The sequence below is a fragment of the Phymastichus coffea genome, unplaced genomic scaffold (assembly GCF_024137745.1).
Source record: "Phymastichus coffea isolate CEN01 unplaced genomic scaffold, Cenicafe_Pcof_1.1 PCOF00098, whole genome shotgun sequence".
Classification (NCBI taxonomy): Eukaryota; Metazoa; Arthropoda; class Insecta; order Hymenoptera; family Eulophidae; genus Phymastichus; species Phymastichus coffea.
Genome location: NW_026706909.1, coordinates 489,555 through 505,287, shown reverse-complemented (window position 1 = coordinate 505,287; position 15,733 = coordinate 489,555). Strand labels below are relative to the sequence as shown.

The 15,733-nt window shown below is 39.9% G+C and overlaps 1 protein-coding gene across 4 annotated transcripts; it reads right to left on the bottom strand.

Moving 5' to 3' along the window:
- Window positions 1-1,053: 1,053 nt before the first annotated feature.
- Window positions 1,054-12,248, bottom strand: LOC131669854 (activating transcription factor 7-interacting protein 1). Of its 4 annotated transcripts, XM_058945037.1 has the most exons (7): window positions 8,120-8,366; window positions 7,196-7,312; window positions 4,998-5,096; window positions 2,685-3,046; window positions 2,468-2,608; window positions 2,245-2,385; window positions 1,054-2,172 (listed from the first exon to the last, which is right to left on the bottom strand). In XM_058945037.1, the coding sequence occupies exons 2-7, from the start codon at window positions 7,269-7,271 to the stop codon at window positions 2,080-2,082; spliced, it is 912 nt and encodes a 303-aa protein (XP_058801020.1). In that variant the 5' UTR covers window positions 7,272-7,312; window positions 8,120-8,366; the 3' UTR covers window positions 1,054-2,079. The 4 variants fall into 4 exon arrangements, with proteins under 4 accessions (XP_058801020.1, XP_058801022.1, XP_058801023.1 ...); XM_058945039.1 differs by lacking the exons at window positions 4,998-5,096; window positions 7,196-7,312; window positions 8,120-8,366 and adding exons at window positions 11,010-11,060; window positions 12,059-12,248; XM_058945040.1 differs by lacking the exons at window positions 4,998-5,096; window positions 7,196-7,312; window positions 8,120-8,366 and adding exons at window positions 11,010-11,060; window positions 12,152-12,229.
- Window positions 12,249-15,733: the final 3,485 nt, after the last annotated feature.

Sequence of the window (15,733 nt, the reverse complement as noted above, 5' to 3'; positions counted from 1 at the left end):
ATGATGAAAATTATTTTTTTATATAGTTTAATGGGTTCACGAAATTAAAAACGAAAACGCAAAGTTTTTGTATGAACGTGATTTATGTTTTTATTTATTTTTCGCTTTGAAATCTCTAGTACAATAATCAGCTTTATTCCACGTAGCGCAATAATTTATCGAAGCTTGGTTCTTTTTTCAAGGAAAAAATTGTTATACAAACAACGTTAGGTATACGTACCTTTATTTTTAACTTCTTAAATACTCAGACGCAGAAAACATGTTTAATAAGCGTTTTAGGAATAAAGTAAGGCGATAATGACAATCATTGTAACATACACGCTATTGATATATATTTTTGTAATTTTCTTTCTTTTCAGAATTATTCTCGATATATAAATGCACTGATCCTACTGTACCCTTTTTTTAAGACAAAAACCATCACACAATAATTATGCAAAAATAGACGTCTCGTTCTTCGACTTCGTCGTGAATTTTATTGATACGAGAAGAAGAGATCATCACACTGTCCCTTTTCCATTTCCATTTCCATTACCTTCAAGGCCTCACACTGAACATTGGTGTGTACGTTTAACAGTCACTCAAGTTCGATTATGATCAAATTTACTTCAGTCGTCCTTGCGGCCTATCATGTGTCTACCTTCAATGAAGCTTTGTAGATTTTTTTAGAAAAGATCAAAGTACAAATACAGTGCTAAAAAGACGCATTATTTGAACCTTAATGAATTTGAAAAACGAGTAGACCGCTTATGATTATTGCTCACAATGCAATATTATTTTTTATCTTCTCATGTAATTTGTTCAACGTTATAATACTGAAAAATTTTATCGACTCTGTGAGCATCCTACTGTCTACGTCTTTTGAAAAAAAAATGCAAAAAGATCGCTTATTCTTCTACGTAAAAAAAACAATGAAATGCAAAAAAAGGTTATTAGGTTTATTAAATCTGCTGCGGCACATTGTGTGTATGTTTAATTGATTCGTTAGATTTTCTTGATACTCAATAATTTAATAGATACGAGTAGTGTATGTAAGTAAAACACTTTGAGAGATATAGTGAATTCATCACAGAAGCGTTATATTGTTTGTAGTAGTTATATATACTTATTTTTTTATTAAGATTTTTTCTTCCGTAATACTTTGTTGAATCAGTGTACTACATGTTTTTTTTCTGAACGCATATAAGCTATAATCTTACAACGATTGAGTACAAAATCTTTTTTTAAGTTTCATTTTTTTGTCTTTATTAAATTTAATAATATACTTCAAGCCTAGTTTAAAGCACTATCATACGTATGTTAAATATATATCATATAACGCAACTTAGCACGCGAAGTTCTTACGCGTCTCGATTTTTTGCTGTTGTTATTAAATAAACGCACAATTTTTATATTGATGAATGTAAAAGCCACTTGATTATATTAGATACAAATGAAAAAAATTGATTTATCTTATTGAATCTATGAAGCGTAAGAAATTTTGCAACTGTATCGAACCGCATTAGTATATAAGCAAGTCGACTTTCCGTAAATATATATAAATAATGAAAACAGCAGAGCGCACAAAGTTAAGCGCAATTTTTCACAACAGCTCTTAAAAAAAACTTTAAATTTCGATAAAAATGTAATACTAAAAAATGAAAAACACCACGATAATTTACCAAGTAAAAACTTTAAAATAAATAAAACACAAAAAACGATATCCTTCATATTTAAAAGAAGCACTACATTTAGTCGTTTTTTTATTTATTTTTTTGTTTTTTGTAAAGCACTCGAAGGATTCTCGTTTCTTCTAAAGAAAACAGGCAGTGTTTGTGTTTTACTTAAGTATCCTAAATGCTCCTTAAGCGTTAATAATAATAAAATTATAGATGTAAGAGAGAGAGAGAGAGAGAGAGAGAGAGAGAGAGAGAAAAGAGAGAGAGAGGCAAGAGAAAGATAGAGAGAGAGAGAAGAGAAAGATAGATAGATAGATAGATAGATAGAGAGAGAGAGAGAGAGAGAGAGAGAGAGAGAGAGAGAGAGAGAGAGAGAGAGAGAGAGAGAGAGAGATTACGTCTTTTTTCAATGCGAGCTTTTTTAGCCGGAGCTTGCAGTCTCATTGGTATCCTGGCCGTCTTTGGTCTGCACTACTTTGGCTTTGTTCTGTCTTACCATTTCTACGCGTTTCTCCTATAAATGATAAATCATGCATTAAAAACAATTATTACTTAATTCAAGAATTTTATATTCTGTCAAATTCACATGATTCTTAAGCTTCTCCAACTGTTCACGCATGTTCGACTCCTTTCTCTCATGCGCTTGGTCGAGTTTGCTTTGAATTTGATTCTCTAGCTGGTGAACTCGGTCGGTTATACTCTGACGTACGCGAGCAACTCGTTCCTCCTGAAAACAAAAAGAAATTTATTTTTGACATTTCGCGATCGAATTGACGCCTGACTTGTCGAAAAAGAAAAATGAAACCTACATGTTCCTTAAGACGTTCGACCATCTTCTTGATGTTCTCATCACGCTGCGCAGCAGCAGTTTTCAGCTTCTCATCAAAAGCAGCACGAACTTCCTCAGTTTGCTGCTCAAGCGACAGTCTAGTCTTCTCAACACCTTCCAACTACAAAGAACAGAAAATATTCCATTGCCTATCAGTGCTGAGCCTGATTAATCAGCTATAAAAAAGAGCCACCTACGTGTTCCTTCAACTTGCTCTTCAGATCAGTAATGTGGGCTTCTCGTCTCTCCTCGCTGTTGTTCAGCTTAGTATCGAGGCTCTCCCGTGTAGCGTTAACGAAGCTGGCATTGAGCTCGTCCTTCTTACGCGCGACTTCTTCGATCCTGCTGAGTCGAGCACTGAGCGCAGCGATCTTGTTGGCTTCCAACGACAGCCGACGCTCTTCGGCCGCGCGAAGCTTATCCTCGATGTTCACCTGGGGTTGCGTCGGCGACGTTGGAATCGGGGAAGGCGCGCGCTTGGTCGGCGCCGTCGGCTCGGCCAGAATCACCTCGTAACGGAGGCCACCTTTCGTCATCTCTTGGCAACGAATCTCGGTCGCTGCGGACATATTCGGCAAACTAAATTTGTATCGCCCTCGGCGAAAGATCGACGATCGCGGCCACGGGAAGAGCCATCGAAACTATTATTCGCGGGCGATGCTTTGCGTCACAACAGCTACGTGCGCTGGGGCTTTGGCATATAACAGGCCGGCATTAATCACGCTCGCTCGCTCGCGCGCTCCTCGACTGGTTTCAACTTCGCGAATCTCGCATCAAGCTTGTTCGGTCGTTTATCATGCGCGAGGGCACGAACGAAGGATTCCCATCGAGAAGCAATTACGATCAAGTTAATCGTTGCGTCAAAAAGTTCGTGGTGAAAGGCAGTTCTTAAATTCATTTCGTTCCTAAAAAATGAGGGGAAACAGAAAAATTACTTACGAAAAATAATTCATTCAATGCAAACCAATCAATGACACGCCTGAAGACACTTTCTCAATTAACTCTCTCTCTCTCTCTCTCTCGCGCGCGCAAAGAGTAGCCTTGGCGAGTTAAAGCGGGCGCGAAGGAGAGAAAAATTCATTCCTCGAGAGGTTCAGGGTAGCAAGGGAGGTTCGAGTCCATACGCGCGCGCGCTCGTGTGTGTGTGTGTGTTTGTGAACGCCGGTAAAAAGCGTACGCAGGAGGGACGTCTAGGTGTATGACTCAGCGCCGCTCGCGAAAGAGGATCGATCTTCGTGCGCCTCGGAGAGGCGCCACCGCGTCTCTCGCTCATTCCGAGCCTTTTGCCACTATTGTTTTTTCTCGACTCTCCTCGTGAACCAGACGCGAAATTAGCGAGCCGTTCGTGTTCGCAACCTCGACGACGCAACGACGGCTCACTGTCTCCGTTGTGTGTCGACCCGAGCCACGCTGCCGCGGTCTTTCGAGCCAATCTCCAAATCTCGTTAACGACATCGTCGACCTTCGTCGCGCGTCGGCTTCAGCCTCGTTTCTCGCAAGCGTGCCACCTCCTCTCGTCCGTGTTCGCGCGCGCGCGTACGCGAAGCCAAACAAGGAACGGCCAACCGTTATGCCGCTAATTCGCGTTCCTTCCGCTATTCCCCCGCTCTCCTCTCCGCCCTTCCCGTCGATATAAACAATTCATAAAGTTGCACATGCGCCTTTGTCCGCGATATATCATCTTTCGCTCGCGTACGCGTTGCGCCCACTCGAGTGCATTGAACCTGCAGCGGCCAAGGTTCCTGTTAGTTTTCTTGCAAGGGCGAGATGAGAAACTGGATCTCATTGACACACATCGGGCAAACGTGTCTTATTACGGGCATCGAGAAATTGGGGATTGAAAAATTGACGTGAAAGTCCACGTCGCGGGCTAACGGTAAAGTATACATGAATCTGGCAAAAGGAGTGGTTTTGCTTAAAGTTCGTGTGCCGACGGCACTTTAGATATCCCGAGTAGGATAAAATTCAACCCTCGTGAGCCTGTTATATTACGGCACGAGTCCTTATTAGGAGACGCACGGTTGTCGGCGTATCGATGAGCTTCGTGGGCCCGAGACAGAGGCAAAGTTTTCTTCTTCTTTTTCGGTTTGGCTTGCTCGACGATGCGAAAATGGCGCGCAAGTAATGGGATTCAATGAGCGCGGCAATAAGAGGAGACTGACGCGCGCCGATTAAATTTTGACGACGGGAGAGTCTCAATGGATTCGAATAGAAATGCTCGGCAATAACCGTGGTGAGCGTTGCTGTACACGCAGGCGATTTCGTGAAGCAAAGTTTCAAGCTCGGCGGAGTGGAATGCACGCGAAACATTTTGCGAGCTCTACGCAAGTGCAAACAAATAAAAATTTTCGGGAGAAAGCGATGAAAGAACTGCGTCTAGCGTCAACGACGAATTGGCTGATCTGAAACTCGCAACCAAAGATCGTCGTTCGCGTAAGACATAAATAGAAAAACAAAAAACAAAAAACAAAGCGGAACATTTAAACCTTCGTTTATTTACATTTACTCACTGATAAACTTGACCTTCTTAGGCTGCTTGGTTCGTGGTTTGGCCTTGCCGGAGCTCGGTTTCTTGATGGCAGGTACACTTGTACCTCGTCGTTGAGTGGCTGTGTGTTTTATTCACCCACCCCAAATTAGCGATTCTCTCTCGCTCTATCGTATAAGAGGAAGGGTAAGGGACGACGACCACGTGCATGCGAAAGAGAAAAAGAAACGCCACACCCTCGTGCGCTGGCCTTCTTTTGATAGCGTAAGCGATCGCTCTTTTCGGTGTGTATTCTCGCTGAATTGACTTTTTTTTTGCGCGTGGAATTTTTGCGGGGGAACGAGTTTATGTATTCGATATTTTTTTTTCGGAAGGTCAGAAATGACGGTAAATTAATTTTTATCGAGGCTACGAGATACCTATTGAATGGATTTTGATTTCGTTTGTGTAAATTTCTTGAAATCGTTGTAGTTCGAAAAATAAGTTTTTTTTTCTTTAAATAAGAAATTCATTTCTCAAACTGCGCAAGTAGAATTCAGAACGATTTTCTGACGGTGCAACGGCATTCGAGAATTGGTTTTTATACAGTGTGAAAAGGACAAATGATATTTAAGGTTCAAGCCATAATCGCAGTATCGTTACTTTGTCGTTTGATGGAAAATCGCATTGTCATTGTCATTTTCACAAAGTGACCAATATGCGCTTCTATTTTTACTGTTCAAACATTTCTCGCAATAGTAGGATAGCTCTTTAGAAATTAAGCTTCGATGGATTTTAAAGATAACGACTGCGCGGAGCCATAAAATCGCGATAAATTCGCCGATCGATTCATGCGGAAAAACAGAGCCCCGCAGCTGCACGCCGAAGACGAAACACAGCCCAACTGTCCGTTTCCGCGTAGTAAAAGGTGTTGCGCTCTCGTTTGGCAACTGCTGCTGCATTGATTTTCCTCGCTTCCCGAAAAGCTTGACCCGCAATGTTCCGCCTGCCAAATGACTTTCCACGACACAGTGCTCGCTCGACGGACTTTGCCAGCACGTTGCGAAGAACACTGGCTTCCGGCGCGGATTTAGTCGACGGTTTTGTTTTTGTTTCCTTCGAGTATGACAATAATGACGTCCTGGAAGGATTCTCGACGACACCTCGTGTGCGGTGAGGAATTTATCACGTCGAAAGAGGCGGGGGGGGGGGGGGTCGGCGACGAGGCGAGGGGAAATTGATCGAGCTGCAGTACAAACGCATATATAGATATAGGTTCGCACGGGAGAGAAGCTCGTTGCAGTCCGATATCGCGTGCAGCGAACTTTCTTGGGGGGGGGGGGGGGGGGGGGGGCACGCCGACAACTCCACGTGTCCACGACGCCTCCTTCGAAGCTCGAAATTGTGCTCGCGACGATTTCACTGGTCGCCCTGCAGCCGCCACGAAGCAACACCCCACCTTTCTTCGAGGCAGAGCAACAATAAAATAGCGTTGCGATCGAGTCTGCATCGGAGCCGACGAGCCAATTTCCCTTTCGCCTTGAGGAGAAGATAAAGCAATGTGCGGCGGCTTCCGGTAGTAATCGACCGACCAAGAGCGTTTGATCTCTCTTTTTTTCTTTTGTTGCACGTTGAACAATACCCCCCCCCCCCCCGGTGGAAGAGTTCGTCGAACTTGATGGCTGCGCGCGCGCTTACCAGAAGAGATCCCACACTCACTGGATGCTGCTGACGACGATGACGTGCTCGAGGCTCGGGCGGGCAGCGATCGATGCAAATTGGCCGGAGCAATTTGTGTTTACTCGCGGCTGCGATTAGCGTTAATCCTCCCCCCTCCCCAACTCCCTTCCGACGAGAGGCAAAAAGTCAAGGCAAACACGGCTGATTTTCAATCTCGGAGAGGATCTCGCGAACCAACGATAATATTGACAATCGTAGATTGTCCTCGAACGAACTATTGTAGCCGAATATGTATACGCGTCTGTGTGTGTGTACGCGTGACTGTCAGCGAAGGATCAACCAAACGTTTCGAAATATATGATTTAAACAACCAACCGTCACGCGAAATCGAAAATGAGCGTCTAATTGCGCTCGTCGATCGATAATAATTTTTCCTGTTTTTTTTTTCTTCTTTTTTTTTTGGTTTTTCTTGTTTACAGCTTTATCTCCAAGGCTTTCTTTTTTCGCACGCACGTGGTAGGCAAGTCGTCGAAATGGTCGAAATGAAATGGGAAAACTTACCGATAATACTCAGTGGAGCTTTGCAACTGTGGCAGAAACACTGCAGCACCGAGTCGCGTACCATTGTGATCAGCATCGTTAATGGTTTTGTTTTACGAGTGCTCGTGAGACCTGTTTCTTTCGATAAAAAGGGAAGGGAGGGAGCTTGAGTTTTTTACTCGACGATGTGGGCAAGAATAATTTGTCTCTGACTGTTTTATTTTTTCGTTATTAGGCTAAAAAAACCACGAGTCGATTCGATGAATTTGTGGTCAGCAGTAACGTCACTCGTAATAGCTTTCGATACATACGCATAGCGTAATAATATAGTCTTCGTAACTTGCCCGAAAAGGAAAATCCTTCTTCTTTTTTTTTTGTTTTAACGAAAGTAACGGAGCTCTTGCTATATGATTAATCCGACGATGCGTTACAGCGATCGCGAGTAAAGAAGTGAGGGATGATGTTACAACGACGACTAAATAATTTTTAATCTTTTGCAAAGCACAAAACGTAATTCGCGCTACGTGCACGGCGTTCGTAAGGTAAGAATATCCGTCCGTCTTCGGAACGTTAATCGAGGAACTTTTTTCATTCGCGTAATTGTTCGATAGGTATATCTTGCTTGTCTTGTTCAATGAAAAATAACACGTTTCTTTTTCATTTTTGTTTCGAGTGTAACAAGCGATCGGCAAAATATTCCACCCGGCAACAGCTCACTGCGCCCTCCCCTCCCCCTTCGAGATAAGAAAACTGTACACACATTTATCGAAATCGAACCGTCTCTCGATTACTCGCTCAACTGCTAGACAAGACACGTCCAAATGGAGACAATTGAAAAATTGTTCGTTCTAGTTTTTTCTCGCGAAACAATAAAAAAAAGAAAAAAAATTAAATAATAAAAAAAAATATAAAAAAAAGATGAAAGAAGCAATGTTTGCAACAAACCTATATATCCGCAGAGAAAAAGTAAGGCGAGCGCAGGTAAACGCCGGGGCGGTGGCTGGTAGGCAACTGAGGGTTGGAGTGGCGGCGGCGGTGTCGAAGCGCCGCGGCGCCCGGCGTCGACGACGTCGCTATAGCCGCTCGATATGCCGGCCCTCTCTCCTCACTGTGCTCCATATACACGCCCGCGAGCGAGCGCGTGTGCGTCTCGCGGCTTTGCAGCTCTGCACGCGCGCGGCCTTTTCGCTCCCTATACGACGGATGCTGCTCGTCGACTGTTCGACGCGCGACGCCGAGTCCGACCGGGACGGGGCTGATCGCCGGCCGGGTAGACGCGAAGGCCGTTGGGTCCCGGTCGCGAAAGTCAGCGCGAGAACCGAGAGAAATAGAAGGGACGTTTTCCTTCGAGAGACAGGCTGCGGGATTTCATTTGGGATGAGAGCGTTGTTGCGACACGTGCTAACTGTTGCAAAGTACTTCTCGTGAGTGCTCTTCGCAGTTCTTGTTCTTCAGAAGGGAATGCAGTTCGGTTTGCTTTGACGCAGTCGCAGTTGCGGGCTTTTTAAGGCTAAAAATAGGAGAAACGAAGCTGGGAAGTGAGAAATAATCGCGTTGCAACAATCGCGACACAACGAATTGCATTCGCGGGCGCGAAGAGTGAAAAGCTCGGGATAAAAATCGCAGGTGTGGATGGTTACGAGAGGACGAGAGAAGTCGATTTTAATTAGTTATATACTATATATATACCTAATAAAAATACCTGGCGTATGCTGAACTCGCCGCTTTCGAGTCAGATCATGATTTTCTTTTGCTTGATAGCAGGTCGAAAATGAACAAAAAATTATGAACAAATTTCAGTAGGAAATATTTGAGATATCGTTTGATAATACAATATTAAGGCAAATGTGAGTAGCGCGATTGGAACGAAAGAGAAAGGCTGAGAAAAATACCAATAATAAATAAGAAGAACACCGGGTGGTAATCTAATGGTTGTGCCAGAGATAGACTGCGAGAGTGAGGCGCGAGAGTTTGCAAGGGAATTTCAATTGATCACTCTTTTTCAGCGCGGTTAGACACTTTTTTTTCAAAGATGTTGGCGTACTAGCAGATATGAAAATTTCACCGATAGCAAAAACGAAAAAAATAGAATATAAGAATGCCTGAAATGTTTTAAGTCGCTTGTATGAAAATTAATTGCAATCAACGTGACTAATTACCAAAGCTTTTCTAAAAACGAGCTAAGAAGTAAAATGCTGCTATTAATTAAATACGAATTCCATAGTCCCAGTGCATCTCGTCTCTGGAATGCGATCGGAAAACAAGCGACTTTTTCAAACTTTCATTCCAACGAGAAAAAAAAAAGAAGTCGTACCCGTTGAGAAATTGAGAGTAGTCAACAGCATCAATCAGACAGTTGCTTAGATATGGGAAAAATCGACGTACTAGCTCGGGGAAAAAAAGTTTCACAAAGTTCAATCGATGACAGAGTGATTAGTCGTTGACAAGTCGAAAATGGCTGTTATTCAAGTCTAATTACGCTCATCGACGGATTTGGTATTCGAAATGCTACGGATGAAAACAAAAACAAACTAGTCAGTTGTACATTTCCGATTGTAAAGTAGAGTGATTGAATTGACTTTCTCGTGATTTATATCGATTTTTATCACCGATATGTCATTAATGGATAAACGTTAGTGTGGGATAAATTTTCTACTCGATTTTTCGCAACGACAAAACTATATTTTAAAAAAGATAAATTGAAAAGGTTAAGAATTTTGACAGTAGTGTCGCAATGGAATCTAAAAACCCTTCGTGTGCAATTCAAAAGCAAATCTCGAAAGAAATAAAACGAAGCACAAACAAATGGATAGCCATACATTTCCGCTCTCCACCCAACAACGCATACCACGGCTCAGTTAACATTCAGACTCTCCCCTACGCGAATGCAGAACGCGCGACAAAAAAAAGAAGAAAAGAGAGTTCAAGTACACACATTCACACAGAGCCAGTATATGTAACGGGAAAGCAGACGAGTTTTCACCTTCTGCCTCCGCGCATAAGAGAAGAAGGAGAAAACCCTGTGGCAATAGGTAGGCGTCTCTCGACGACATTTTAGAAAGTGCCACCGTGGCGCGCAAAAAGGGCATGCATCCGATTTAATCATCGCTGCGCTGCACGAAAAATCGTGCGCGTTGTACAGTCTCGTTTTGGCAGTGTCACGAAGTCGCCGCTTTTGTTCTGTCCTCGCGCGCATGATTAGAAAGATAGATTTATTTTTGTGTGCGCGTTCGGGAAAAACTGTCACGAATCGAAGGGCTCTATTGTTAAAACGATCGGGGATTGTGATAATGAGCGTTGGATGATTTGAATTGATAAGTAGAATGTGGAATGAACCTTCAAGTAGTTTAGTATATCAAAGTGCATAAGTTACATTGACTTCGTTTCCCTTGCGAAATAACTAAAATGATGTGCGAGCTCTTACCTCCTTGACCTGCAGCAAGTCAAGTTATAACTTAACAATGCCAGTGCATAGCCCCTCGACTCGTAAAAAGTAAATTGTTACACGGTTCGCGTTCTCTAAACAATGTAGAACGAGAAGTTGTAATCTTGATCGCAAACAAAAAAATAGATCACATCTTAATAATACCCTACTCCAGCGAAGAATGAACGGAGGATCGATATATATTCAATAGGACTAATTATGTTAATGGCTCTTCCGTGATTTCTTGATACAAAAACAATGGTGAATGATTCGCAATAAGACAAATAATCCAAGCGCATCGAATTAAAAAGGTCGTAGCGATGTGCTTTATGCGTTTAGCCGCGAAAAATTGAGACGGATATAATCAATGCGCGACAATTTAACGAAGCTATGACTCGTGAAATTACTTACCCTCGTTCTCGACCAGCCTTTCCGTTGCTGTTGCCATGTTTAGTTTTATCTCTGTAAAATACAATTGAAAGAATAATCGTTGATTTAATTGTAGTTTTTAGATTCTCTACCTACTAAAATTGAATCCTATTTAAAAAACATACAGGATTTTCTGGAAAATGAGTCCTTATTTAAAGTTCATAGACTAAACCAGTTGAGATTAGATTTTAATTAAATAGATGTAAGTATTTGAATTGAAATTTTTTAGGAATTTTAAAAATATACAAGAAATAGAAAAGTCAATGACATTCAGATTTAAGACATTCAGGGTTAAGAAATCAAATAAAATTAAATACACGATTAAAAAAGAAGTTTTTTTGTGTATGTGAAAGGTGAATGAACGGGCGTTAGAAGTGTCACAAAAAAGCGTTGTATGTTGTAAACAACGACATCGTTGCTTTAACATTCAAGAAATCACTGAACAAACAAAAATTTATTGCATCTCAATTAATGCAGAGAAATACCTCGCGCGTCAGGCATCTTCAACAGCGTGTAAACAAAGCTCCGATAGAAAAGCAGCAACCACAACGGCAACGATGTCTCATCAATAAATACGAAAGAAAAGTATATACAGATTAGACAGAAAAGCCAGCAGTGAGAAATCACGAAAATTCAAATTGCCACTTTTGCCAGTCGATCATCGACAAAAAATAATTCTTTTTAACCTTTTAAGCGCGCTGCCGCTTTTGACACCACTATATCACTAAAATAAAACAGGACGAAGTATATAACGAACGAACCAAAACAAAGCAAGCGCGTACCTGCGCAGCAGTTCAAAGAACGCGAAAGAGGAAAATCAAGACAATATCACAGCGTTCAGTTGATATCGCGGCGATGGAAAAACGCAGAAGCAACAACGTGTTTTTGTATAACGCGACTGCTCATGGGTCCTCTTTGTCTAGTGCGCGCGCGTCCTTTAACCGTCGTTTGACCGTGAATTTCACTGCAAATTATTTGCAAACATAAGCGGATGAAGGATAGAAGTGGATGTAATCACGCCATGTACTCACCACGTGTTTCAAACTTGGATAAATTGCAGAAGAAAAAAGTGCACTGCACACAAAAGACAGAGAAGGTATAAACACAACTGCGACGATGCTTACGTCCGTCTGCCGCTGCGAGCCACTCGCTTTTATATTCTCCCTGTCCCGAAGCAAGTCGTTGATACACAAAGGGGAGCTCGCGGCAACTGGTTGCGTCGAGTATGTTTGTGTTTGTGTATCTGTGTGTGTAACTGCGGCGCCGTGACTCTCGCAATAATGAAAGCGCACCGTGTGTGACGGTCTCATGTGTGTACTGCAAATGCAAGAGGAATGTCGAGGTGTGACGTAAAATGACGAAAAACGTGACAAAGAGAAGAGGAGAGTGCGGCGGGAAAACAGTATGTTTAAACTTTGTGAATTCATTTGCATATTTTGTTTGTGATATACTTTTATATTTTTTTTTATTATGCGATTGTTAAATTGTCTGAAGGTTGAGAAAATATTTATTCTTATCATTCGCGACATGTAAAATATTTATTAACCACTGATTCAAAATTGTATTCTTCAAACTGTGTTACTCTTGAATTCGTTTTTTCTTACGGTTAGTGACAAAAAAACTAGTAAAATTTCAACGCAGTCTAATCTAATAAAAATCCTCTCGATCAAATACATTATTGATATACTCTCTTAATAAATATTGAATCATGTTCATGTATCACTTTTGAAATAAAATGAGACGACCAATAAGAGTTTCGAATAATTATCATTGGTCCGTTTGAATTTTGAGAGCGTTGAGCACAGTCGTGATGCTTTATATTTTTATTTTCGTCGCTGTGACTTTGCATGTGAGTACATGGTGTGCATACCGAAATGACAAGATGTTGCATGTGTGGTGACTCTGAAAAACGGTTCCCTTTTTTCCTTTCATGTGTTCCACGTGTGTTCGTGTGAACGTGGATAGTAGCAACGGTTAGAGCCTTTAAAATATCTAGTAAGCGTTATTTACCTGCGCTTTTCTTTTTCCTAATTTTTCTTTTTCTTTTGATTTTGAAGAAATACATTTTTGTTAACGTAGTAAAAAATGTATCAAAATAATATTTTTACGTACATTAATTTACTCTTCACTCTTATAAAAAAATAAAAAATTTCATTGTACGATATAATTTAAAAAAACCAACTGCGCATTAGTTGTTTTCATTTTCTTTTCTTGTAAAAATTGTAAAAATCTCTAGATTTCCATTAAGCGTCTGCTAGTATGTGCAATTTTATTATGAAATTTAATAATTATACATAAATGTAACTTTATCTTTTCAAAGCATTTAAAAACATTTTTTGAAAATCCAAAGTATATTATAATAAAAAAGTAAGTGGCCTCTTTATCTTATTAAGATTGGATTATCCTTTGAATTTTATCAACAACAAAGACTTTATAATATCGCAACGGCAATACGATAAAGTTATCGCAAAAATCACTTATTCGTCATACTTGATAAAAAAAGAGCTTTATAATATTTCTCACATCAAACAATTGTTCATTTACTTGCAACGGTCAATGTGTAAAATTATATTGCATAAAAACGTAATTTTTAACAAAATTCAATTTTTATTTTTTTCCTAAACAAAAACAATTGTTCGCTTCCAATTCCTCGTGTGTCATTCTCTTTTGATCTTTTGATCCAAATAATATTGCTCCTTCTCTCTCTCTCTCTCTCTCTCTCTCTCTCTCTCTCTCTCTCTCTCTCTCTCTCTCTCTCTCTCTTTCTCTCACACACACACACTGGTGCGAATAAAAGCGTGATTCAACAGAGATCTATACGATGGTCGTTACGTGCGTAGGCGCACACGTGAAACCAGGAACAGACGGATATGGTGATGCCGAGGTGCAACGGCTTTCGGAAAAAAGAGAGAGACAAGTGGGACTTCTCTGTCGAGTTCGAAATTGTCTTGCGCGTGTCTGTCTCTTTGTTGGAGTATGGCACAGGAAGATGCAAAGTTTCAAGCGTTTTATTGAAGTGATTGTTGGTTCATTTCGAGGAAACATTGATTCACAAAGATTCTCTTTGGATGTTAATATATTTGGAAAACAAATATTTAATGTCGAGGTTGAATATAATAAGAAAATGACGTAGAGATTTTAACAATATTAAAAGAAAATTGATGACAAAATTGACTCAGTACACGATGATGCTTTTCAAATTTAGAGAAACATTGATGTTTATTGCACTTATAGAAATAAAACAATTCACAATAATGTTTCAATCTTAAAAATATAGTTTGATTATCTGTAAGTATTGTTAAACATTTAAGTACTTGTTTTACTGTAAAAAGAAGTAAAAGTAACATAAAAATATTAAAATCTACGAAATAACAAAGTTCTAATACACTCATACACAAAAGTAATTATGGTTTTTTCCCCAAAATTGTATGAAACTAGCGGTAACTGAAATAGTACATTTCGATACTTGTGCGAAAATGTAATTTTAGCCTCGTGTGAACGTTTGCGCTCAAGCAAAACGGGAGTGAAAATGCTACACAAGGGTGAAATCACTTTCTCGCGTGTATATCTAACTTTATTTTTCGATACGACGTCTGTGGGACGAGATTATAAACATGTTCGATTACTTGAGCGTGCGTAAAAGTCGAGTTCCCGCGTACGGTTAAAAATATTTTTAGGAATGTTATTTTTCCTACAGTGATTGCTAATATGCAAGTGAAAATTATCCATAACATAAACTTGCAAAATTTAACAACCATATATATCACTAGAAAAAAATATGAAATTGACGTTAAATATAGAATCGTCTGATAATAGAAAGCTAACATCTTCATCACTTTCCTAATCGACATACTCTAAAAGGTTTGTTCTAGCTAAAGCTTCATCGTTTCAAGCTGTCTTTACCACATAGCTGGTGGTAAAAGAATTGTCGTGACGATATAGCAGTTTCAAGTATTAGATAAATATAATGTACTGTGTAGTATGCTCAAATGCGATAGAAATGTATTTCTTGTATGAAATATTTAATTTACTAAATTGTTTATAATTTTTGTGTTATTCATACAGTGGCATATTTGACCGACAATTGTTTCAATTTTCACATTTATTAGTTATATAACAAATTGGATTATTGAGAATTTATTTATCTATCTTATTTATTCTAAAAATGTTAACATATATTTACGTAATAGTTAAATACTTTGATGAATGAAGGAAGTTTGAAAAATAAATAGGTAAAAATAAAAACTGAAGTTAAAAAAAAAAGATTTATTCTAAATAAAAGGTACAAATTTGGTAAGCTTATTACAATGATTTAAATAATACAATTAACAGCACAACAGATTCTTAGAAAAATAATGCAATGTGTCAGTTTAATATTACTATTCTTGTCCTATTGTCTAATACTAATAAGATTTTTTTTTTATTTCACGTCGCTCTATTTATGCTCCATCAGTGCTAATCAGCGATGGAGGCTTGCAATGTGTTTGAGAACAAAGCACATGAAACTTTTTTCAGTGGTGCTTGTATCAATAAGCAGGGACTGGGAATCGAACCCGGGCCTACCGGCTGCGAGTCCGTCGCCCTACCGAGTAATGAGATTATAATGTGGCTTATCTCGTTATATATCAAAACATGTTTTTAAATAGCACTACATAATTAATATGATATGCTAAAGTTTTAAAAAAAACTTGCAGTAGAAATAGTAA